The sequence below is a fragment of the Mustela nivalis genome (genome assembly GCF_964662115.1).
Source record: "Mustela nivalis genome assembly, chromosome: 18".
Classification (NCBI taxonomy): domain Eukaryota; kingdom Metazoa; phylum Chordata; class Mammalia; order Carnivora; family Mustelidae; genus Mustela; species Mustela nivalis.
The window spans coordinates 17319444-17344119 of record NC_139037.1 but is presented as its reverse complement, the minus strand read 5'-3'; the positions used below and the strand labels follow the sequence as shown (position 1 = coordinate 17344119).

The following is a 24676-nucleotide window of genomic DNA, read 5'->3' as shown; positions in this document are numbered from 1 at the left end:
GAAAGCTTGTTGGCATCTCACATTTTGTATGTCCATAGGAGAATTTTTGATGTTCTGTCTCCCAAATTTCTCCTTTATTTCAGTAATTATAAACACTGTTCTCACACTCTTTCAGGCCCCAAACCTTGGTGTCATCCTTGCCTCACCTGTGTTTCTCACATCCAGTCCAAGTTCTGTCAGCTTTACCTCACAAACAAAACACTCCACCTCTCTTCTTACTACTTTTTCTACTTTTACAACCTACCATCACCCAGGGTCTATGCTCCATTATTTTGTACTTAGATTATTTCAATAGTCTCTTAAATATAGGTCACATTGTTATATATCAGATTATGACAGTCCTTTGCTTACAACCCTCCAGTGGTTTCTCATCTCATAATAAAAATCAGTTGTTCTAATGGTCTGTGAAGCCTTACTTTACTAGCCAGTGACCCTCCACCCTCAGGCCTGACTCTGCCCTCTCGGTTCTTTACCCATTGGCCTTCTTGCTTTTTCTCATAAAACCCCAAAATTCTATGTCTTAAGGACTTTGCACTCAACTATTTCCTCCACCTGTAGTGTTTCCCCCATAGATTTCTGTATAGCTCTGTTCCTCTTATTCTTTTGGTATTTCCTCAGATACTGGAGAAAATCCTTTTCTTACTTAACCCCTTATCTAAATTAACTTTGGTCCTTTTCTCACTTCGATTCCCCTTCCTCTATTTTATTTTTCCTTACAATAAGTATTACTACCTGACATGTTACTGGTGTTAACTTTAAAAATAAAGCTGCCAGTTATTTTACCAGCTAAAATGGGAGTATTTGGAGTAGCAGAAAATTGTGATTTGAGACAAGCAAGCTATAGCAAAACCATAGGCAAATCTGAGAAAAGGGAATGGAAAGGATTTTTATGGAGGAAAGTGGGGGAGTTGGGCTGTTTTAATCAAAAAGCCCATTGACGTTAACTGGAGCTCAAAGTATAGAGGCTTTTCTTTGGCTGTTGTGACAGACTGTCATTGGCTGAGCTGTTGCCTGGGGGAGGAGAAAAACTTCTCTTCCCCTTCCTTGGGGTGGTAAACTGGTGTTCACTTGCTTTGTTCATCTCTTCCTGTTTGGGCTGCAATTGAGGAAGACTTGGAGGGTGTGAGAGCTCCCCCTGCTGGCCGCTTGGCCCCATTTATTTATTTATTTATTTATTTATTTATTTATTTATATGTTTTATTTTTTTAATTTATTTATTGGACAGACAAAGATCACAAGTAGGCAGAGAGAAAGAGGAGGAAGCAGCCTTCCAGAAGAGCAGAGAGCCCGATGCGGGGCTCGATCCCAGGACCCTGGGATCATGACTTAAGCTGAAGGCAGAGGCTTTAACCCACTGAGCCACCCAGGCGCACCTGGACTCCATTTTTAAAGACGTTTTATTTCATGGTGGCATGGAAGCTCTATGAGGATGGGAACTTTGTTTACTCTTGTGTTTTCAGTGTCTAGAACATGTCTGTTCTGTAGCAGCTACTCAAAAAATGTTTTTTTTTAGGGATACCTGGGTGGCTCAGTTGGTTGTTTCTGTCTTGGGCTCAGGTTATGATCCCAGGATCCAGGGATTGAGTCCACATCTGGCCCCTTCCTCAGCACATCCCCTGTTTGTGCTTGCGTTTTATCTCTCCCTGTTTGACAAATTAAAATCCTCAAAAAAGTTTTTTTTTTTAAATGAACGATCATGTTGCTTCTGGTTTAGGACAAAATACACATATGTGGTTGAAAGTGCACAACACAAAGTTAGCACCCCAAAAGTGGAATGGTAATATAGAAATACATTGATGTATCAGTGACCTTGTTGAACTGATGAAATAACCAGTTCTGGAATTGCCCTATCTTTGGACCTCTTGTTAACATTGGAAAATACCTTCCCTCCCTTCAGCTACATTTAATTGGATTTTGTTTTTTGCAGTCTGGAAACATTATATTTCATACAGAACCATTTTTACTCCTAAATTACATTAAAATTAAAGTAACATCCTGGTTGGAGAAACTAAAGTAAAACTGATACTCATGTCCTTCACATGATGCATATTAAAACAAGTCTTTTGAAACAAATGTCTGTACATAGTAGATGTGCTAAAATGGGTACCCTGTGATCTAGAAACTCCACCTTTAGGTATTTATTTATTCTTGGAAAGGGATTCAAAAGAAGAGAAAAAGCTGTGTGTATAGAGATGTTCAGTGCTATATTATTTATCAAAATAACAGATAGGAAATAGCGATGATCATTGACTCTTGACCTTTTAACACATGGCCTTGAAAATTACTTAGCAACTTTTTATAAGCCTCAATAAAATATAAAAAACATTGGAAATCAAGGGGTGCCTGGGTGGCTCAGTGGGTTGAGCCTCTGCCTTTGGCTCAGGTCATGATCCTAGGGTCCTGGGATTGAGCCCCACATCGAGCTCTCTGTTTGGCAGGGAGCCTGCTTCCTCCTCTCTCTCTCTGCCTGCCTCTCTGCCTACTTGTGATTTCTCTCTGTCAAATAAATAAATAAAATCTTAAAAAAAAAAAACACCACTGAAAGTCAAGTTGTTTGTTATACAAATCTAGGCTATTAGAAGTCGGTATAATGATTACTCTTTCTTAAGAGGTGGGTAACGACTTGGAAGCAAGCCAAAGTGGGGGTTTTTGAGTTTTGTTTTGTTTTTTTAAAGGATGCTTTTACAGGGACACCTGAGTGGCTCCGTCAGTTAAGTGTCTGTCTTCAACTAAGGTCATGATCTCAGTGTCCTGCCATGTTGGGCTCCCTGCTCAGTGGGGAGTCTGCTTCTCCCTCCCCCTCTGCCCCTCCCTCCGGCCCCTGTTCATGCTGTCTCTCTCTCAAATAAATAAAGAAAGAAATAAAATCTTTTTTTTTTTTAAAGATACCATTACAAGGTATGTCTCTTTGTGACAATTTGTCAAGCTCTATAGGATGTCTGCACTTCTGTGATGTATCTTGTACTTCAATGAAAGGCTAGGAAAAAAATCTCCAAAATATTATAATCCACAGCTATGTAAAAAAAAATACCCATGTAGACAAAGACATACATGAAAATGTTAAATATTAGTCAAGTGTTAGGTGATAGCATTTGTTTATGATCTTCTTAGATAAGAAACAACTTTTTAACTTTAAAAAGTTTTTAATTGTGATAAAATATAGATAACATGTTTTCGATTTATATTTTCATAACTGCTTTATTGGGATATAATTCACATACCATACAATTCACACATTTAAAGTGTACCATTCATTGATTTTAGTGTATTTATAGAGTAGGGTAACCATCACCACAGTCAGTATTAGAACATTTTCATTACTCCAGGGCACATCAGTGATTCAGTCAGTTAAATGTCTGCTTTTGGCTTATCATGATCCCAGAGCGCCTTGTTGGGCTCTCTGCTCAGTGGAGAGAGTGTTTCTCCCTCTCCCTCTGCCTCTGCTGCTCCCCCTGCTTGTGCTCTCTCCTCTCTCTCACTCTCTCTGTCGAGTAAATAAATAAAATCTTTTAAAAAAAATTTTTCCGGGGACGCCTGGGTGGCTCAGTTGGTTAATAAGCAGCTGCCTTCGGCTCAGGTCATGATCCCAGGGTCCTGGGATCGAGTCCCACATCAGGCTCCCTGCTGAGCAAGGCTCCTTGCTCAGCAGGGAGCCTGCTTCTCCCTCTGCCTCTGCCTGCCATTCTGTCTGCCTGTGCTCGCTCTCTCCCCCTCTCTCTCTGATAAATAAATAAAATCTTAAAAAAAATTTTTTTTCCGTCACGTCAAAAAGAAACCCAATACCCCTTACAAGTGATTCACCATTTTCCCCAAATCTCTCTCTCTCTCTCTCTTTTTTTTTTAATTTATTTGCCAGAGAGAGAGAGAGAGTACACACAAGCATGCAGAGAGGCAGGCAGAGGGCAGTGAGAGAAGCAGGCTCCCTGCTGAGCAAGGAGCCCTGAGCCGAAGGCAGCGGCTTAACCAACTGAGCCACCCAGGCATCCCTTCCCCAAACCTCTTATTATTGTTGTTCAGTTAATTAATTTTTGAATATGGTTGACACACAATGTTACATTAGTTTCGGGTATACAAACAATACCTTATGCTATGCTTACCAAAAGTTTATTTTTTAAAGCTTTTGTCACTGTCAAATATGGGTTTTCTTCTTTGGAGCTCTGATCTTCCTACTTATCTTGATTCAGTAAGTGGAGCTGAGAGAGTGGAGTGAGTGGTGTACTTAAAAAGATGTTACAGGGGCGCCTGGGTGGCTCAGTGGGTTCAAGCCTCTACCTTCGGCTCAGGTCATGATCCCAGGGTCCTGGGATCAAGCCCCACATCAATCTGCGCGGCAGGGAGCCTGCTTCCTCTTCTCTCTCTGCCTGCCTCTCCACCTACTTGTGATCTCTGCCTGTCAAACAATAAATAAATAAATAGGGTGTTATAATTTATTAAGAAATACTTCAGAATTTTAAAAAAGTATGATATATCCACCTTGAATTTTAAAAAGGGAAAGACAAGGTGATTAACATGTAGTGAGTTCTTGCTAAATATTAATTGTTATATTAGGTTGCTTGTTCTAAAATTGCCACGGGTGTATTAATTGATACCCTGATCACCTCTTTACGGTTTTTAAAAAAAATATTTTGTTTATTCATCTGACAGAAAGAGAGATCACAAGCAGGCAGAGAGGCAGGCAGAGAGAGAGGGAGGAAGCAGGCTCCCTGCTAAGCAGAGAGCCCGACTCGGGGCTCGATCCCAGGACCCTGAGATCATGACCTGAGCCGAAGGCAGAGGCTTTAACCCACTGAGCCACCCAGGTGCCCCACCTCTTCACGGTTTTAAAGAAAAAAACTGCCTTAGAAAACTAAGGTTCAAGCTGGTTAAATAACTTGTCCGAGTTTGTACAGCTATGGAATGGCAGAGCCAGGGTTTAATTAAACACAGGGTTTTTTGTTTTCTTTTGTTTTAATACATGTAAAAACTCTGAATGTGGTAACCAACCACAGATCATCTTTAAAGTTCAAAAATCTAGGACTTTCGGAGATAGTTAAATTATGGGATGCCGGTTAATGGCAGCAGCACTAGGAGTCTAAAGATGTGTTATTTTCCAGGGGTACTAATGTACTGAAATAACGTGATATCCTTGAGTACTTTTGAGAAGAGGCTAAAGGTTTGTGCTTCTGTCTACTATCTATGAACAGTTCTGTCTTCGGTTTCCCAGTGATCTCTTTTTGGAGGAAGTGAAGGTGTTAACCAGCACCTTGTGCTAGTGCTTCAAACTTCTGTCTCTGTGAAAAGAATAATAATCACTCCATTCTAAAAGTAAAATTGCAAAATACCCTTTTTGCTGCAAATACTCTCAGTAGGTAATTTGGCAGGACTTGTTTAGGGGTAAATATTCCATCCAGGAAGGGTTGCATTTTATTTTATTTCTTATTTATTTATTTATTTATTTAAGATTTTATTTATTTATTTGACAGACAGAGATCACAAGTAGGCAGAGAGGCAGGCGGAGAGAGAGGGAAGCAGGCTCCCTGCCGAGCAGAGAGCCCGATGCGGGATTCGATCCCAGGACCCTGGGACCATGACCTGAGCCGAAGGCAGCGGCTTAATCCACTGAGCCACCCAGGCACCCCGAAGGGTTGCATTTTAAAAGCTCTGCCCTTACAAGGTTTACTTTAATAATCAATCATAGGTTAAAAGCTGTAATGAGTTATTTTCTAGTTGAGGTAAATTGGATTCAGTGGGATCATTTGGCTCTTATAAACCTGGTCTGCTATGTCCAAAGATATGAATTCTTGATGGTATGATGTTGAAGGAGAAAGCTGCTGTTGTTAACCATAAAAATTTCTTGGGGACCCTGGGTGGCTCAGTTGGTTAAGCATCTGACTTCGGCTTAGGTCATGATCGAAGGATCCTGGGCTTGAGTCCTGCAGGCTCAGTGCTAAGTGGGGAATCTGCGTGAGATTCTCCTCTACTTCTCCCCTTATTCATGCATGCATGTGTGTGTGTTCTCTCTCAAATTAAAAAAAAAAATTCTTTAATGTATAAAGTTCTGGTACTACTACATGGAAACTGAGGCCTTGGAGAGGTTAAATGATATGACTAAGAGCTCACAGTTAATGGCAAAGGTAGACTAGAATCTGGGTCTCCTGAGTTGAGTCTGCAGTCTTTGTTAATAAACTTAGTGTGTATACTTATTAACTAAAAACATTCCAAAGACTATTCAAATGTTCTATCCCTTAGTCCATTTTAACTTGCAGACCCCAGATGAGGCTGAATTGATAGGATTGTATCATTTTATAATTTCATGAATGTTTTTTAGATTATGTATATGATTATTTCTTTTATAGAAGCATTTATTTTCAGATGTTTTTCGATTTTCATTTTAGAAAATGTGGAAATAAGGAGGAAATTACACATATACTTACATAAATAAATATGTGATATAAATAATATCTGCAGAAATAACCAAATACATTTTTTAAAAACCACGTTGGGGCGCCTGACTCATTCAGTAGAGCATGCAACTCTTGATCTCAGGGTTGTAAGTTGAAGTCCCATGTTGGGTGTAGAGATTATGTTAAAAAAAATATTTTTTTAAAAGCACACATCGGTGGTGTTGGCAGAGTAGGGATTTGAATATAAACAAAACACACACATCACTCTTTAGTAGAGCTAATGATGTACATTTTATGTCCACTTTTTTCTCTCAAAATTATTATTTACTTTCTCATCTAGTAATTTATACATCTAAATTTTCTAGTTTCTTGTTTTGTTGATTTCTTTTTCTTTTTTCTTTTCTTTTTTTTTTCTTTCCCCCATAGATCTTGAGCCAGATGATTGTGCATCCATTTACATCTTTAATGTAGATCCACCTCCATCTACTTTAAACTCATCTACTTTAAACTTACCACATCATGGATTACCGTCTCACTCTTCTGTTTTGTCACCATCGTTTCAGCTCCAAGGTCACAAAAGCTATGAAGGAACTTGTGAGATTCCTGAATCTAAATACAGCCCATTAGGTGGTCCCAAACCTTTTGAGTGCCCAAGCATTCAGATTACATCCATCTCTCCTAACTGTCATCAAGAAGTAGATGCTCATGAAGATGACCTACATATAAATGACCCAGAAAGGGAGTATTTGGAAAGGCCTTCTAGAGATCATCTCTATCTTCCTCTTGAGCCATCCTACCGGGAGTCTTCCCTTAGTCCTAGTCCTGCCAGCAGTATATCTTCTAGGAGCTGGTTCTCAGATGCATCTTCTTGTGAATCTCTTTCACACATTTATGATGATGTGGATTCGGAGTTGAATGAAGCTGCTGCCCGATTTACTCTTGGATCCCCTCTGACTTCTCCTGGTGGCTCGCCTGGAGGCTGCCCTGGAGAAGATTCCTGGCATCAACAATATGGACTTGGACACTCCTTGTCACCCAGGCAATCTCCTTGCCACTCTCCTAGATCAAGTGTCACTGATGAGAATTGGCTGAGCCCTAGGCCAGCTTCAGGGCCCTCATCAAGGCCTACTTCCCCCTGTGGGAAACGACGGCACTCGAGTGCTGAGGTTTGTTATGCTGGGTCCCTTTCACCCCATCACTCACCTGTTCCTTCTCCTGGTCACTCCCCCAGGGGAAGTGTAACAGAAGATACCTGGCTTAATGCCTCTGTCCAGGGTGGATCAGGCCTTGGCCCTGCACTTTTTCCATTTCAGTACTGTGTAGAGACTGATATCCCTCTGAAAACAAGGAAGACTTCTGAAGATCAAGCTACTGTACTACCAGGAAAATTAGAGCTCTGTTCAGATGACCAAGGGAATTTGTCACCATCCCGGGAGACTTCAATAGATGATGGCCTTGGATCTCAGTATCCTTTAAAGAAAGATTCATCTGGTGACCAATTTCTTTCAGTTCCTTCACCCTTTACCTGGAACAAACCAAAGCCTGGCCATACCCCAATATTTCGGTGAGTTGAAGGAAATGGCTGCTGGTCATTTTTCATGCTTATGGGTTATTGGTGGCATGTGATTACATTATCTGTATGGAATGGTTTGACCATTCCCCACCCCACCCCGGTTTGTTTTTGTTTTGTTTTGTTTTGTTTTGTTTTGTTTCAGTGTCTTTTGGACAAATTAATTGAAGTCTGCATGTATTTTCCATTGATTTTTCAAAGGGCTTTTAGATAGGCTAGACTTAGCGTTTTAAAAGCGTGTAGATAATGAATTGTAAATAAGAATCCCCAGAAAGAATTTTCTTATCTAAAAAAGCTTCTTGTGAAAGGTTGATTATAGTATGAGTTAAATTACTAATAAAACTAATTGCGAATAGGCTTCTTATATTTTTAAGAGCTTAATGTACCAGTGAAATTTGTATAATGGCAAGCTTTTTTCTTTTAATTTTAATTAAATTTTGTCTTTTAATTTTATAAGTGAATTTTTTATTAGTGTAGAGGAATTTTAATATTTCATGTATTCATTTGTCATCTGCCATATGGCTTTTGGATTTTGTGTTATATTTAAAAACCCTACCCAGGCTAAAATAATTAAAAATAAACAAAAATCTAACTTACACATTTCTAAATTTTTTTTTACATATTAATTTTACAATATGTGTAAATAACATAATATATAGTAATTGTATTTACATATATGTATTTTTGAATCTTAAGTCTACCTAAGGCCTGGAGTAGAGAATAGTGTAACAACTTTATTTTCCAAATAACTGAACAGTTACCATAATCCTATTTTATTTTATAGAATCAATCCAGTCTATAATTGATTAGAAAAGAACTTTTATCATGCACATAGTGGAGTTAGGTTTGTTTACTTTTTTTTTAATGCTTTTTCATTGGTATGAATGTTTATTTCTGGATCCAAATCTTTAGAAAAATAAAATGTGGAATTACGATATTGAAGACACCTTTTAGCCTATTACACAAGCTGCTTTTGAAAATTGTCTTAATCTTTGTAGGGGTTTGGCTAAGTCTGTGAAACAGTATGGAAACTAGCCGAAAGTTGAAATTGAAACTCAATTTCAGCCTAATAAAAGTTCATACCTTTGTGTTTCGCAGTAGTTAGTAAAGCTGGGCTGGGGACATTCAAAGAAATGAATGTTGGGAATGACAGCATTTCAGAGGTAGAAGAGACCTTAACAGTCCAAATTCACCAGTCATTAAAAAGATATTTTTAATATAAATCATTGTAGTTTTGGGTCCTTTAATATTTGACCAATAGACATATAAGTTATTTCTTTTTTAAATCCCACATTTTCAGTGTTAATATGTCTGAATGAATTTGTATCCCTTTAAGCTGTTTAAATTATCTTATTGATCAAGTGACATTTTCTCTAAAATTGAAGTTTAGAGTGCTGCAGTGATAGGCCTTATAGTTTTTCAGCCAGGTGTGTAGTGAACTTAAATTTGTACCTCACATTGCAGTATACTGCTGACTGTAAGCAGATTTCAGTGAGACAGGGAAAAGAGCAATAGGGAAAAAGTGGGGAAACAACATATAGAATAGACTAACTTCTGTAGGTACACATCAGGGAGGGAGACCTATGTACTGAGATCCAAGGATCTTTGGATCCTTAGAGAGACACTGATATATATACACATAGATTGACATCATACATTATTTTGTTTCTGTAATTATGTACACATAGTTGAAAAATCAGTTATAGTTTTATAGAATGTTAGAATTTGTCCTTTTAAAAAGAATGCAGGAAGCCAAAAAGTAAATGAAATTGATTTTATTCTTTGGTTCAAGAATTATTTCTTAAGTATCCATCATATCTAACGTTATAACTTATTAAGTGAAGTTTTCTTTTGCATTACTCTGCTTCAGAGATCATAGGAAGAAATAAATTGTTGGTTGCTAGCAAAGAAGTGATTTGAATAATTGCGTGGCAAGAATAGTGTGGTGAAATGCATTTTTTGTGTGTTTTTTGTTTATAGCACATCTTCATTACCTCCACTAGACTGGCCTTTACCAACTCATTTTGGACAGTGTGAACTGAAAATAGAAGTGCAACCTAAAACTCACCATCGAGCCCATTATGAAACTGAAGGTAGTCGAGGAGCAGTAAAAGCATCTACTGGGGGACATCCTGTTGTAAAGGTATGAGTTGGGGCTTCTTTTGGAGATATCTTACATCTGTTGATGATAAAGTCTACTCATTTAGGTACTACTGAGCCCAGAGACAAAAAACTCAAAGCTTGAAAACCTCCATTGAGGTTTTGTGTTCTTGTGGATAATGGCAGCACTTCTGCATTGAGGTGTTTTGTTTTGTTTTCTGTACTGAAAGACAGTTTTTTGATTGCAGACTTACTCTAGCTGGGGAACTCTGGGGAAAGATTGTAGTGGTCAAACAGTTGTTTTTCTCATTAAAACAAAAAACAAAATCACGGCTGTATTAAGCTTTTAAGTGTAATACATGCCCATTTAAAATCCAAGTAATACCAGAAAAGTAGAATAAAGCAATAAATTACCCCAAATCTAAGCCCCTCAGAATGGGGCACTGGGTGGCTCACTTGGTTAAGTGTCTGTCTTTGGTTCAGGTCATGATCCTGGGATCCTGGGATCAAGCCTCACACTGGCTCCCTGCTGAGAAGTTCCCTGCTTCTCTATCTGCCTGCTGCTCCCCCCTGCTTGTGCTCTCTTTCTATCAAATAAATAAAATCTTTTTTTAAAAAACCCAGAAATAAGTAGTTGTTAATATTTGATGAACATTGTAGATAATTTTCTCTGTATAGTTAGTGAAAGACTGAATGGATGGCTAGAAAATAGAGTGAATTTTTTAAGGATAAGATTATACTGAACATCTTTGTGACTAAAATATTTAACTAATTTTTATCTGAATTTATTAGAAAATAAAACTAACATGAAATCATAAAAATTATATAATAGTTGAGTGTGTGAAATATATCTAATATGTAAATTTTGAGTCATAATAGTTGACTATTACTTTAATTTTATTTGAATGAAACATTTTAAAAATGAAACAGAAGTAAAACTGAGAACTACTAAATCTTAGATATTGTTCTTCATGGTCAGAGGTCCTAAAAAGATCTAAGGTCAAAGATAATATTATTGAGAAACTGAATCATTGTTTAATGGTTTGAATTGATTCCCTGCTTGAAAGATTAGGTGATTGTCTGTCTTAAACTTCTCCTCTACCCACTACCTCCTGAATTTTGTTGCTTATATTATTTTTCCCTGCTGATGCAGAGCCATCTTCCCATCCTTATACCCTGTCATTCCCCATTGTTTAGCTTTAGTCCTATATTTAGTTGGATACAATAGTTACTACTAATTTTTACTTATTTCACTGTTAGGTGTTTTTGTTTAAGGAGGGCTTTGGATTCTGTGTTTCTTGGATTCTTTCATTTTTGAGAATGTTTGTTGCCTTAAATACTCAAATAGCAGAATGGCTGTGTATAATAACATTGAGTCACCCATTTTCTTTGTCAGAACTTGTCTTAATGGCATTGTGTATTGTGGAGAAATTAATTATATCTGAGGTGAGCTAGAACAAATGGTAAGAAAAATCAAAGATACAGGAAATGAGGCAAAGAATCGTCTCCCTTAATCTAAGTGACATAAACTCTTAGATTAAGAGCGAAATATGACTCTAACAAATGGCAGAATTCCTAAGACAACTGACATAAAGCACTGAATAAATTTAAGATATGCAACATAATGACTTGACTTACATAAATTACAAATTGATTACCATGATAAATTTAGCTACATTCATCACCTGATATATGAACTGTCATTTCCTGTAAATAAACAGTATTTCATAGTTCTTGACAAACTTTACATTTTGGGGGTGGGGTGTTAAAATGACTTGTAGCAGGAAATGTCAGGTATAGAAAGAAATCAGGGGGAGCCTGGGTGCCTTAGTTGGTTGAGCATCTGACTCTTGGTTTCGACTTGACTCACAATCTTGGGATTGTGATTTCAAGCTCTGTGCTGGGCTCCATGCTTGGCAGGGAGTCTGCTTGGGATTCTTTTCCTCTCCCTCTCCTCCCATGTGCATGCTCTCTTTCTTTCTCTCTCAAATAAACAAGTAAATCTTTTTATTTTTATTATTTTTTAAAAGATTTTATTTATTTATTTATTTGACAGAGAGAAAAGTCACAAGTAGGCAGAGAGGTGGAAGCAGGTTCCCTGCTGAGACGATAGCCCGACATGGGCCTCGATCCCAGGACCCTGAGATCATAACCTAAGCTGAAGGCAGCGGCTTTAACCCACTGAGCTACCCAGGCGCCCAATAAGTAAATCTTTTCAAAAATAAAGAAATCAGATTTGTGGTTATCAGTGACGGAACTGGTTGAAGGTGGTCAGGAGGTACAGACTTCCAGTTATAGTATAAATGAGTACTGAGGATATAGCATACAACATGACTATAGTTAACACTGCTATATGATATATTTGAAATTTGCTGTGAGTATATCCGAAAGCTTTTATCACAAGGAAAAGAACCTTTTGGTTCTCTCTCAGTTTTGGTAACTATATCAGGTGATGAATGTAGCTAAATTTATCGTGGTAATCAATTTGTAATTTATGTAAGTCAAGTCATTATGTTGCATATCTTAAATTTATTCAGTGCTTTATGTCAGTTGTCTTAGGAATTCTTCTATTTGTTAGAGTCATATTTCGCCCTTAATCTAAGAGTATATGTCACTTAGATTAAGGGAGATGATTCTTTGCCTCGTTTCCTGTATCTTTGATTTTTCTTACCAAGAAAGAAATTATTTTTTTAAAGGTTTTATTTATTTATTTATTTGACAGAGAGATCACAAGTAGAGAGGCAGGCAGAGAGAAAGGGGGTGGGGAAGCAGGCTCCCTGCTGAGCAGAGAGCCTGATGTAGGGCTCAATCCCAGGACCCTGGGATCATGACCTGAGCCAAAGGCAGAGGCTTAACCCACTGAGCCACCCAGGTGCCCCGAAAGAAATTATTCTCAAGAGCTTAAATGAACAAATTTTTTTTTAAAGTCCAAGTGATTTGTTTCCACAGTATTCCTTTAATTAAAAACTGGTTCTCTCTCTGGGGCACCTGGGTGGCTCAGTGGGCTAAGTTTCCAACTCTTGATTTCGGCTCAAGTCATGATCTCATGGTGGTGGGATCAACTCCTGTGTCTGGTTTAAATCTCACTCTCTCTTTCTCTCTATTTTTAACTAATTTGCAGCAAAGTAAATCATAATTGTAAGTAACCATCCCTGCAAAAAGTCAAGAAAAAATTTTTCCTTAAGAATGAAAAATACTACCTTCTGCTCCAGGCCCTTTGGCAGAGACAGAAAAGGTCAGGAGTGCTTATGATCTTCCAGGTCTCAGCTGTGCTAGGGGAAAAAGCACAGCTCCTGAAAATATGATATATACTGGAGTAATGGGAGTGGGCCATAATACATACATGAATACTGTTCACTCTCTTGAGCTAAACTCAACAAGGCCAACCTTTAACTAATTCTGTCCCTGTTTACCCTAATCTCCTCAGGCTATAGACCAAAGTTCTCAAACAACATGGGGGATAAAAGGCTGTAAATTAGTTAGCATTAGTTAGCATTTTCTGTTTTATTTTCTTACTTTATGACTTTTATTCCATTAATTTACTTATTAATTTTATTTATTCTTACTACTCTTCCTGGTGGGTAAAGGTATGGATTAGTTAGCAGTTCTGCCACACAAATCAGAATCTTAATCATCTGTTTTGCATTTCTCAGACTGTCCCTGCTGTCACCACAGACATATATATTTTGTTTATTTTGTTAGGTATTGGGGGAAGAAGATTGTGATACTACTACATTCCTTTGTCTTTATCCAGAAGTTCTCTCTTTTTCTAATAATCAGAAGAAAACAAGTATTGCATGATCAGAGCCGGTCATTGCAAATTGGAAATAAAACTGATGCCTGATTCTGTGTACTGTACCACACTCACAGGGTTGTGTGCTTTGTATGGACACTTAATTTGTTTATGCCTATTTCTGAGACCTCATTTTTCCTTCTAACAGAGGAGGCCCTTTTCTGGCAACTAAAATGACATTTTGTAGATATCTCTGCTGTTTTGAGAATTTTGTAATACTCAGGAAAGGAAGGCATCATTTGTCATTCCTTATTGGTCTGACTCATCTCACATAAGAGTTGTGTGCTTCGTTCTCAAGGACCCTCCCCACCAAAGGGCCCTGATTTCGCTGTGTATTGGCTTTTTTTTTTTTTTTTTTGGACATTTTATTGCTGTGTAAGATTGCCACTAAAGTATAAATCTTAACATACACAGCTCAGTGAATTTTTAACACATGCGCACACCCATAAAATACCACATAGGTTAAGATATAGAATATGTTATATTTTTAAAGATTTATTTGAGGAGGGAGGGGCAGAGGGAGACATAAAGAGAGTCTTAAGCAGACTTACACTGAGTGTGGAGCCTAACTTGGGGCTTAGTCCCACCACCGTGAGATTACAACCTGAGCCAAAACCAAAACCAAGAGTAGGACGCCCAACTGACTGCCCATCCAGGAGCCCCAGTTTATGGAATATTTTAAGCACCCAGAAGATTCCCTTGTGTCATTCCTAATTTGTATCCCCCAGCCAAAGGTAATCTTGCTTCTGACGTCTTATCATTATAGATTTGTCTTTTAATTCTTGAATTTCATATAAATTGTATCATACAAGATGTCCTATTTTCAGTCTGGCTTTTTTTTTTTTTTAATTTTTAATTAACATATAATGTATTATTGGCCCCAGGGGTACAGGTCTGAATTGCCAGGTTTATATACTTCACAGCACTAACCATAGCACATACCCTCCCCAATGTCCATAACCCAACCACTCTTTCCCTACCCACCCCTCCCCAGCAACCCTAAGTTTGTTTTGTGAGATTAAGAGTCTCTTATGGTTTGACTCCCTCCCGATCCCATCTTGTTTCATTTATTCTTTTCCTACCCCCCCAAACCCCCATGTTGCCTCTCAGTTTCCTCATATCAAAGAGATTATATAATTGTCTTTCTCTGACTGACTTACTTCGCTAAGCATAATGCCTTCTAGTTCCAGCCACATTGCTACAAATGGCAAGATTTCATTTCTTTTGATGGCTGCATAGTATTCCAGTGTGTGTGTGTGTGTGTGTGTGTGTGTGTGTGTGTGTGTAGTACATCACATCTTCTTTATCTATTCATCTGTTGATGGACATCTAAGTTCTTTCCATTGTTTGGCTGTTGTGGACATTGCTTCTATAAACATTTGGGTGCACGTGCCCCCTTTGGATCACTACCTTTGTATCTTTAGGGTAAATACCCAGTAGTGCGATTGCTAGCTCTATTTTCAACTTTTTGAGGAACCTCCACACTGTTTCCCAGAGTGGCTGTACCAGCTTGCATTCTCACCAACAGTGTAGGAGGATTCCCCTTACTCTGCATCCTCACCAGCATCTGTCATTCCCTGACTTGTTAATTTTATCCATTCTGACTGGTGTGAGGTGGTATCTCATTGTGGTTTTGATTTTTATTTCCCTGATGCTAAGTGATGTGGAGCACTTTTTCATATGTCTGTTGACCATCTGGATGTCTTCTTTGCAGAAATGTCTGTTCATGTCCTCTGCCCATTTCTTGATTGGATTATTTGTTCTTTGGGTGTTGAGTTTGATAAGTTCTTTATAGATTTTGCATATTAGCCCTTTATCTGATATGTCATTTGCAAATATCTTCTCCCATTCTCTCAGTTTTCTTTAGGTTTTATTAACTGTTTCCTTTGCTGTGCAAAAGCTTTTGATCTTGATGAAAACCCAGTAGTTTATTTTTGCCCTTGCTTCCCTTGCCTTTGGTGATGTTCCTAGGAAGAAGTTGCTGTGGCTGAGGTCGAAGAGATTGCTGCCTGTGTTCTCCTCAAGGATTTTTTTTTTTTAAGATTTTATTTATTTATTTAAGAGAGAGACAGTGAGAGAGAACATGAGCAAGGAGAAAGTCAGAGGGAGAAGGAGACTCCCCATGGAGCTGGGAGCCTGATATGGGACTCGATCCTGGGACTCCAGGATCATGACCTGAGCCGAAGGTCGTCCAACCAACTGAGCTACCCAGGCGCCCCTCCTCAAGGATTTTGATGGATGCCTTTCTCACATTGAGGTCCTTTATCCATTTTGAGTCTATCTTCATGTGTGGTGTAAGGAAATGGTCCAGTTTCATTTTTCTGCATGTGGCTGTCCAATTTCCCCAACACTATTTGTTGAAGAGACTGCCTTTTTTCCGTTGGACATTCTTTCCTGCTTTGTCGAAGATGAGTTGACCATAGAGTTTAGGGTCTATTTCTGGGCTCTCTGGTCTGTTCCATTGATCTATGTGTCTGTTTTTGTGAGTCTGGCTTCTTTTATTCAACATTATGACTGTGAGAATCATCCATTGGGTGCGGGGGAGGGTGTTCTTTTTCTTTGCTGTGTAGTATTCCATTGCATGAATTTGCTGTGATTTCTTTATCTGTCATCCTATTCATAGACATTTGGTTTGTGTTCACTTTTGGAGTATTATGAATAAAGTTGCTATGTTGTTTTTTCTCTTCCCTTTTTTTTGCATATCTTTTTAATTTTAATTCCAGTGTAGTTAACGTGCAATATTATATTAGTTTCAGGTATACTATACTTTTTTTTTTTTTAAAGATTTTATTTATTTATTTGACAGAGAGAGTAAGCAAGAGAGAGAGAGAAAGCACAAGCAGGGGGAGGGAGAAGGAAAAGCATACTTCCCCAGTGAACAGGGAGCCCAACGTAGGGCTCGATCCCAGGACCTAGAGATCACGTCCTGAGCTGAAGATGGACGCTTTAACTGACTCAGGTACCCAGGTGGCCCACTACACCTATCTTTTAATAGACAAAGCCTTCACTTTTTTTGGTATATGTCCAAGAGTGGAATTGCTGGTGTTTCAAAGTACCTGTACCAATTTCTACTCCTAACTAGCCATATATGAAGGTTTCAGTTTCTGTACATCCTTACCCATACCAGTTCTTGTTTGCTGGTAATTTTTAACCATTCCAGTAGAGTTCTAGGGGAATCGTAGTGGTTTTAATTTGTGGTTCCTAATGACCAATGATGTTGAACATCTTTTCATGTATTTGTCAGTTATTTGGCTGTCCTCTTTTGTCAGGTGCCTGTTCACATCTCTTGACCAGGTTTTTTTTTTTTTTTTAAAGATTTTATTTATCCATTTGACAGACAGAGATCACAAGGAGGCAGAGAGGCAGGCAGAGAGAGAGGAGGAAGCAGGCTTCCTGCTGAGCAGAGAGCCCGATGCGGGGCTCCATCCCAGGACCCTGGGATCATGACCTGAGCCACCCAGGCGCCCCTCTTGACCAGTTTTTAAATTAGCTCTTTTTCTTATTGATTTATAGGAGTTAATATTTTGAATAGAAGTTTTTTGTCAGATATGTGTTACAAATAAAATTTTTTCTCATGTTTTGATTGCTTTTTCACTTTCTTAGTTGTATGTTTTGATGAATGAAAGTTTTTAATTTTAGTCAAGTCCAAACTGCTAATCTTTTTTCATGGATATCGCATTTATTTATTTATTTATCTATCTATCTATCTATTTATTTATTTATTTATGATTACCCTCTTGATAATGTTGATGCCTCTAGTCCATGAATATGGTCTACCCTTCCATTTATTTAGGTATTATTTAATTCCTCCTTGTAGTGTTTTGTAGTTTTCAAAGTAGAAATCTTCTACATCTTTTGTTATTTCCAGTGTTGAGTGTTTTTCTCTTTCTAGAATACAGAAATGTAATTAATTTTTCATGTTTACTTTATATTTCTTGACCTAATAGTTTATTTTAGCTTCTTTTGGATTTTCTAAGCAGTCAAGTTATCTTTGAGTAATGAGTTTTACTTCTTTCTTCCTAATTTTTATACCTTTTTCCCTCAAAATTTTTATTGTGGTAAAATACACGTAAAATTTACCATCTTAATTATTTTTACACATACAGTTTAGTGTATTAAATACATTTATAATGTTGTACAACTTTGACTACCGTCCATTTCCAGAGCCTTTTTTTTTTTTTTTAAAGATTATTTATTTATTTATTTATTTGACAGAGAGAGAGAGAGAGGATCACAAGTAGGCAGAAGTCGGCAGAGAGGCAAGCAGAGAGAGAGGGAGAAGCAGGTTCCCAGCCGGGTAGGGAGCCCGATGTGGGGCTTGATCCCAAGACCCTGAGATCATGACCTGAGCCGAAGGCAGACGCTTAACCCACTGAGCCACCCAGGTGCCCCATCCAAAGCTCTTTTTAATCTTTAAACTGAAATTCTATACCCCATTCTCCCTCCAGGCATTGGAAACCACCATTCTACCTTTTGTCTCTATGATGTTGACAACTTTAAATACCTCATATAAGTAGAATCATACAATATTCAACTTTTTCTGATAGGCTTACTTCAGTTAGCATAATGTCCTCAAGGTTGATCCATGCTGTAACATATATCAGAATTTCCTTCATTTTAGGGCTGCATAAGATATCATTGTATATACAATGTCCCTTTTCCATTTCTTCCACATTTTAGTTATTGTGAATAACATTGGTGTGAACATGGATGTGCACGTCTTTTTGAGACCCTGCTTTCAATTCTTTGGGGTATATACCAAGAAATGGAATTGCTGGATCATGCAATAATTCTACTTTTAATTTTTTAAAAGATTTTATTTTATTTTTCAAAGATCTCATTTACTTATTTGATAGAGGGAGAGGCAGTAAAAGAGGGAGCACAAGCAGAGGGAGTGAGAGGGAGAAGCAGTTTCCCCACTGAGCAGGGAGCCTAATGCAGGGCTCGATCTCAGGACCCAGACACTTAATGACTGAGCCACAGACACCCCAAGGTTTTATTTATTTGTCAGAAAGAGAGAATGCCTGCATAACCGGGGGGACTGGCAGGGAGAGGGAGAAGCAGGCTCCCTACTAAGCAAGGACCCTAATGTAAAACTCGATCCAAAATTAACCAAAATTAGAAATTGAGTTCTTTAGTTGCATTAACAGCATTTCAAGACTTGGTAGGCATGTGGCTAATGACTTAATGACTACATTGTCCTTTTTTTTTTTTTTTAGGGAAGGAGGGAAGGAGGGGTAGGAGAGAGAGAATCTTAAGCAGGCTCCATGACCAGTGCGGAAGCCTGACACACAGCTTGCTTTCACAACCCTGAGATCATGACCTAAGACAAAATTAAGAGTCAGATGCTTAACCAACTGAAACACCCAGGAGCCCCTACATTGTCTTTTAACAAATGATGTTGGAGAATTGGACATCCATAGGCCATCCATTTATTTTTCATTCAGAAAATAAATCTGAACCTAAACATCACATTTTACACAAGAATTGATTCCACGTAAATCAGGAATTTTTTAAAAATGCAGATGTAGAAGATGTTTATCATTGCAGAAAGTTTTGAGCAGTGGTGGTTTGATAGCCAGTGAACAGGAAGAGGTTGAAGATTGCAAATGTAAAGGGGTAGCAAAAGAGAGTTCCTTTTTGGTGATGGAAGAGTTCCTTATCTTGACTGTGACGTTGGTTATGTGAATCTACACATGGGATAATTGCATAAAGCTACACATACATTTTATTATACAGTGACAGTTGTATTAAGGCACAGATATTTTGTATTTTTAAAATTTGAGAGTGCTCGCACAAGTCGGGAGGAGGGGCAGAGGGAGAGAGAAAAACAGACTCCCCACTGGGCATGGCACCTGATGCAGGCCAGTCCCAGGACCTGAAGATCGTGACCTGAGCCAAAGACAAACGCTTAAACAGCTGAGCCACCCAGACACCCCAAGGTATAGATATTTTGAATCTTTTCTCAAAAATTATTGAAATTTTAAAAATGAGGATTGTTAGGGCACTTGGGTGACTCAGGTGGGTGGCATCCGACTCTTGCTTTTGCCTTGGGTCATGATCTTACAGTCATGGTATCGAGTCCCACTTTGGGGTCCATACTCTGCACGGAGTCTGCCTGAAGTTTTCATTCTCCTTCTTCTGTCCCTCCCCACTCTCGCTTGCTTTCTATCTCTCTCTGAAGTAAATAAATAAATCTTAAGAAATTAAAATAAAAATACAGAATTTTTTCATATTTAGACTTTCTATTTCATCATACACTGAAATCCTTTCCCTGGTGATGATTTTTTTATATGATGTTATATGTACATTTTCACTTTGAGGCAGTTTATATTATGGAAATTTAATTTTGTATTTTTAGTATCTCTGCGATGTGTTCTCATGTTTCTGATATGTTCAGATTCCCTCCCCCCAAGTAATTTAGTAGAACTGATAATAGAATTGCTCTTATTGAAGCTCTTGTTTTTCCTATAGTGACCTTCAGGCTTTAACACTCCAGCTTTAGTTAAATTAAGCAGGCACAGACCTTTGCTATGGAAACGATACAGAAACATAACAAACAGCTTGGCTTAGTTTTTTCTCCAAAGCAGAGGGTGGTCTGAAGAGAGGTATACTTATTCTAGATGAAAGTTTTTAGAGAGTAATGTTAGCAGCAATAATTTGTTTATGGCCTATAACATAATGCTCCTCTGAAAATGAAATGGGAAAGCAGTCTAATTTATTTGGTGGTCCTTTACAATTGCTAAGGTACATAGAAGAGCCCCTATTTTTCATACGCATATAATACATATGCTTGGAGCAGATGCTGGCTGAAATATGTGTTATGAAATATATTCCCTTTGAAATCTTATATGCATGATTACCTTCCCGCATCACTGGTTTATTTTACTATCGAAGTATAAAGGACAGGTGGCTTATGTCTTTGCCAAGCTGGTATTAATGTGAGTCATCTAATATGACTAGGATACTTTGGTATATAGTACTTACTGGTACGTTATGTGATATTTGGGTAGCTTAATAGATAGCAATAAAATTTTTATTTGTATTTTCTATTTTAGACTCAGCTACTCTGTTTAGAACTACCCACTTCAGTGACTATTATTATTATTTAAATAATTCTGTTGACTAACCCCATGTGTTATTTTGCTTCACCAAATTGTACTGTCTTACTCCAAAATTCATTCATTTAGCAGTGGTTGACCGTCTGTAACGTGCTAGGTACTGTACTGTGCTCTGGAGATAACAGGATGGACCCTGTCCCCTGCATAGTACTTGGAGGCTAGTGGTAAAGTTGGTATTTCTTCCTCTACTAGGTGAATAGTTGGTTCCATAGAATGATTTGTTCAGTTTGGATTAAACATGAAAGAGCAACAGGTATAGCAGAAAGGAATAGATAATCACTTATTAGCTATGGGTTTCCAATTTCTTCTTTAGTTATTAACTTACTTAGGTTTTTTTTTTTTTTAATTTTATTTATTTGTTTGACAGATTACAAGTAGGCAGAGAGGCAGGCAGAGAGAGAGAGAGAAGAGGAAGCAGGCTCCCTGCTAAGCAGGGAGCCTGATGCGTTGCTCGATCCCAGGACCCTGGGACCATGACCTGAGCCAAAGGCAGAGGCTTTAACCCACTGAGCCACCCAGGTGCCCCCTTAGATTGTTTTTTTCTTATTGTGATCATGTTGGCATTATATTTTTTATGGATTATTTTCAGTTAAAGCTATATAAAATTTATTAACTTATTCTACAAAAATATATGAAAAGAAATTACAGCTGAAAATATTGAGGGGTGCCTGGCTGCTCAGTCAGTGTAGTTTGCAACTCCCCCCCCCCTTTTTTTAGAGAGGGGGTGAGAGTACACATGTATGTGCACATGCGGGGGAGGGGAAGACCGAGAGGGATTGAGAGAATCTCAAGCAGAAGCCCCACTGAGCCCAGAGCCTGGCACAGGGCTCAGTTGCATGACCCTGAGATAGTGATCTGAGCCAAAATCAAGAGTATGACACTTAACTGACTGAGACCCACAGGTGCCCCAGAGTGTGCAACTCTTAAACTTGGGGTTGTAGGTTTGAGTCCTATGTTGGGTGTACAGATTACTTTAAAATAAAATCTTAAAAAAAGAGAGAATATTGATAGATTTCTTGACTATATAAATACAGAAAACTGCAGCTTCCAGTTAAATATAGTAAATAGCACACATGTGTTTTACTTTCATTAGAACTTAGGCAGCTGCAACTTAAGCCTGTTGGACAGAGAGAAAGAATGAATAACAAAGACAACTCTTTTTACACCAAAGAACCCTGGAAAGACTCAGGAATTTGAGGCAGTGAGTGTCTCTGAAAGTAGGATGCAAGGTGGAGCTGACAGCAAAAGGATTGTTTGAAAGTCTGCAGAAGTAGTTAGAGTTCCCGGATTTTTCTCTTATGTGGCATAGCTGTGTGATAACCACTGTCTCACCCTGTGAGAATATTGCAGATTTACTCTTCAGAGGGAATAAAATAAAGATTCTAGGTTCTAGAATTACTGAAGGCAGAGCTTGAGGATCTGTACAGAAAATAGAGTGGAGGCATAATGAAAGTCTGCATACTAAATAGGGAGACTGCTGACCCCCCTTTCTTAACTCTCAAAATGTTTAGAACAAGTTTATGTTTCCTAGACAGAAAATTGCAAGATTTGCTTTTAGACAGATATGTAAAAAAAAAAAAATACTTATGTGCCTCTTGACTACGGATATTCTAGACTAATGATCATACCCAACTCCACTTTATTTTAAACAGATATTTTGTAATAGAATTTTATTAACCTGAAATGGAAATGCAAAGATTATTTAATCAACTTGCTTGTGCAAATTTAAGAATATAAAAATAATGCTATAATATTACAAGGAAATAAATGTAGAAAACTAAATTATAACAAAATAGTTGTGTTTCAAAATGAAAAAGCTTGGTATTGACTATAGAAGACAATGAAGTAGTTAGATGTTTTTACCTGCAGTATCACTGCAAGTGTTCTGGATACAAAAGCAGGTATATTGATCATCAACCTAAATTCCATTAACAAGCGGCCTTACTGGCAATAACATGATTTTCTGAAATGATGAGCTCTTACTAAAGTTTTCTTAAGTTTATATGGTAGTCACATTCATTAGACATTCATGTGTTAAAGCTTTGACAGTTTTGGGGCACCTGGGTGGTCGATTAAGCATCTACCTTCGGCTCAGGATCGAGCCCCGCGTTAGACTCCTTGCTCGGCTGAGAGCCTGCTTCTCCCTCTCACTCTGCCACTCCCCATGCTTGCCCTTTCCCTCTCTCACTCTGAGACAAAGAAATAAAACCTTAAAAAAAAAAGCTGCAATTTTTTGGTATTTATATATACTAGGGAGTTGGATTCTAAGTTCATAAACTTTTCTATATATGTAAATGTTTGTAGGACGTTCTGAAGTTCTGTGCAATATCAACTGGTTCTGTGCTTGAAAGAACTGATTATCCCATGCATTGATAGGAATTTCAGTCTCTGGCCCCTTGTCATAAAATGCCCATAGTGTACCTCACTTTGCTTGTTGCGATGCTCATTCATTTATATATTGTCTGTGACTGTTTTTATGCAGTGATGGCAGAGCAGTTAAGATAGAGAACATAGGTGGTACTCTCATCACCTCACACTTTGCTCAGGATGTGCAAATCTTAAAACTCAATAGTGTCTCAAGTCCTCAGAGTATGACTGTACTGGAACTTTTACAATGCATACTTCTGTCAAAACAAAAAAAATGGATTTCAAAGGTCATCCTTTTAAGGCACAGTGGACTGTATTATTTTGTTATCAAAATAGATAGCAAAGCATTGTGTTTATCATTCAGTCAATGTTAAGGTTGGTCTAAAAGGATGTATAGGGTCACCTGGGTGGCTCGGTGGGTTGAGCCTCTGCCCTCAGCTCAGGTCGTGTTCTCAGGGTCCTGGGATCAAGCCCCACATCAGGCTCTCTGCTCAGTGGGGAGCCTGCTTCTTCCTCTCTCTCTGCCTGCCTCTTTGTCTACTTGTGATCTCTTTGTCAAATAAATAAATAAAATTTAAAAAATAATAATAATAAATAAATAAATAAAAGGATGTACATCTTTTATATAGTCTCGCATTTCCATCTATCTGTGTCATTGTTACTTTGAAACCACCATGACCAACGGTGAAAACATTACCTCCTCTGTCTCCAGAACTGTTCTAAATCTAAATAAAGTGACTTCTTCACTTTACTTGCTAGTGATACCACCATTCTATTAGATTCTGAATCTCAGAACTTTTTTTTAAAGATTTTATTTATAAGAGTGTGTGCCCAAGGGGGAGGGAGGGGCGGAGGGAGGGGCAGAGGGAGAGGACAAGGGAGAAGCAGACTTCTCACTGAGCAGGGAGGCCAACATGTGGCTTGATCCCAGGACCCTGAAATCATGACTTGAGCTGAAGGCAGATGCTTCACTGACTGAGCCACCCAGGCGCCCCTGAATCTCAGAACTTCTTCTTTTTTTCTTTTCTTTCATTCTGTATATAGGCAGTTAGAGAAATCTCTATAGGGAAGGATTTATTGTATTCATCCCTCTCTGTTTCTATTTTCTGTTTATGTTTTTACTTCCATTCTAATTTAAATTTTCAGTACACATGATGTTAAAGTCTTCACTGACTTCTTTAAATAAAATCTTAAAAAAATATAATAAAATTCAGGGGCGCCTGGGTGGCTCAGTGGGTTAAGCCTCTGTCTCCGGCTCAGGTCATGATCTCAGGGTCCTGGGATTGAGCCCCGCATTGGGCTCTCTGCTCAGCAGGAAGCCTGCTTCCCCATCTCTCTGCCT

At 38.2% G+C, this 24676-nt stretch overlaps 1 protein-coding gene across 1 annotated transcript in view; it reads left to right on the top strand.

Annotated features, from left to right (window-relative positions):
* The window catches only part of NFATC3 (nuclear factor of activated T cells 3), a 134869-nt gene that overhangs the window by 38029 nt on the left and 72164 nt on the right, over window positions 1-24676 (top strand). The window contains 2 exon segments of the mRNA XM_082711664.1: window positions 6810-7947; window positions 9934-10096. Coding sequence (XP_082567790.1) covers window positions 6810-7947; window positions 9934-10096 — 1301 coding nt within the window.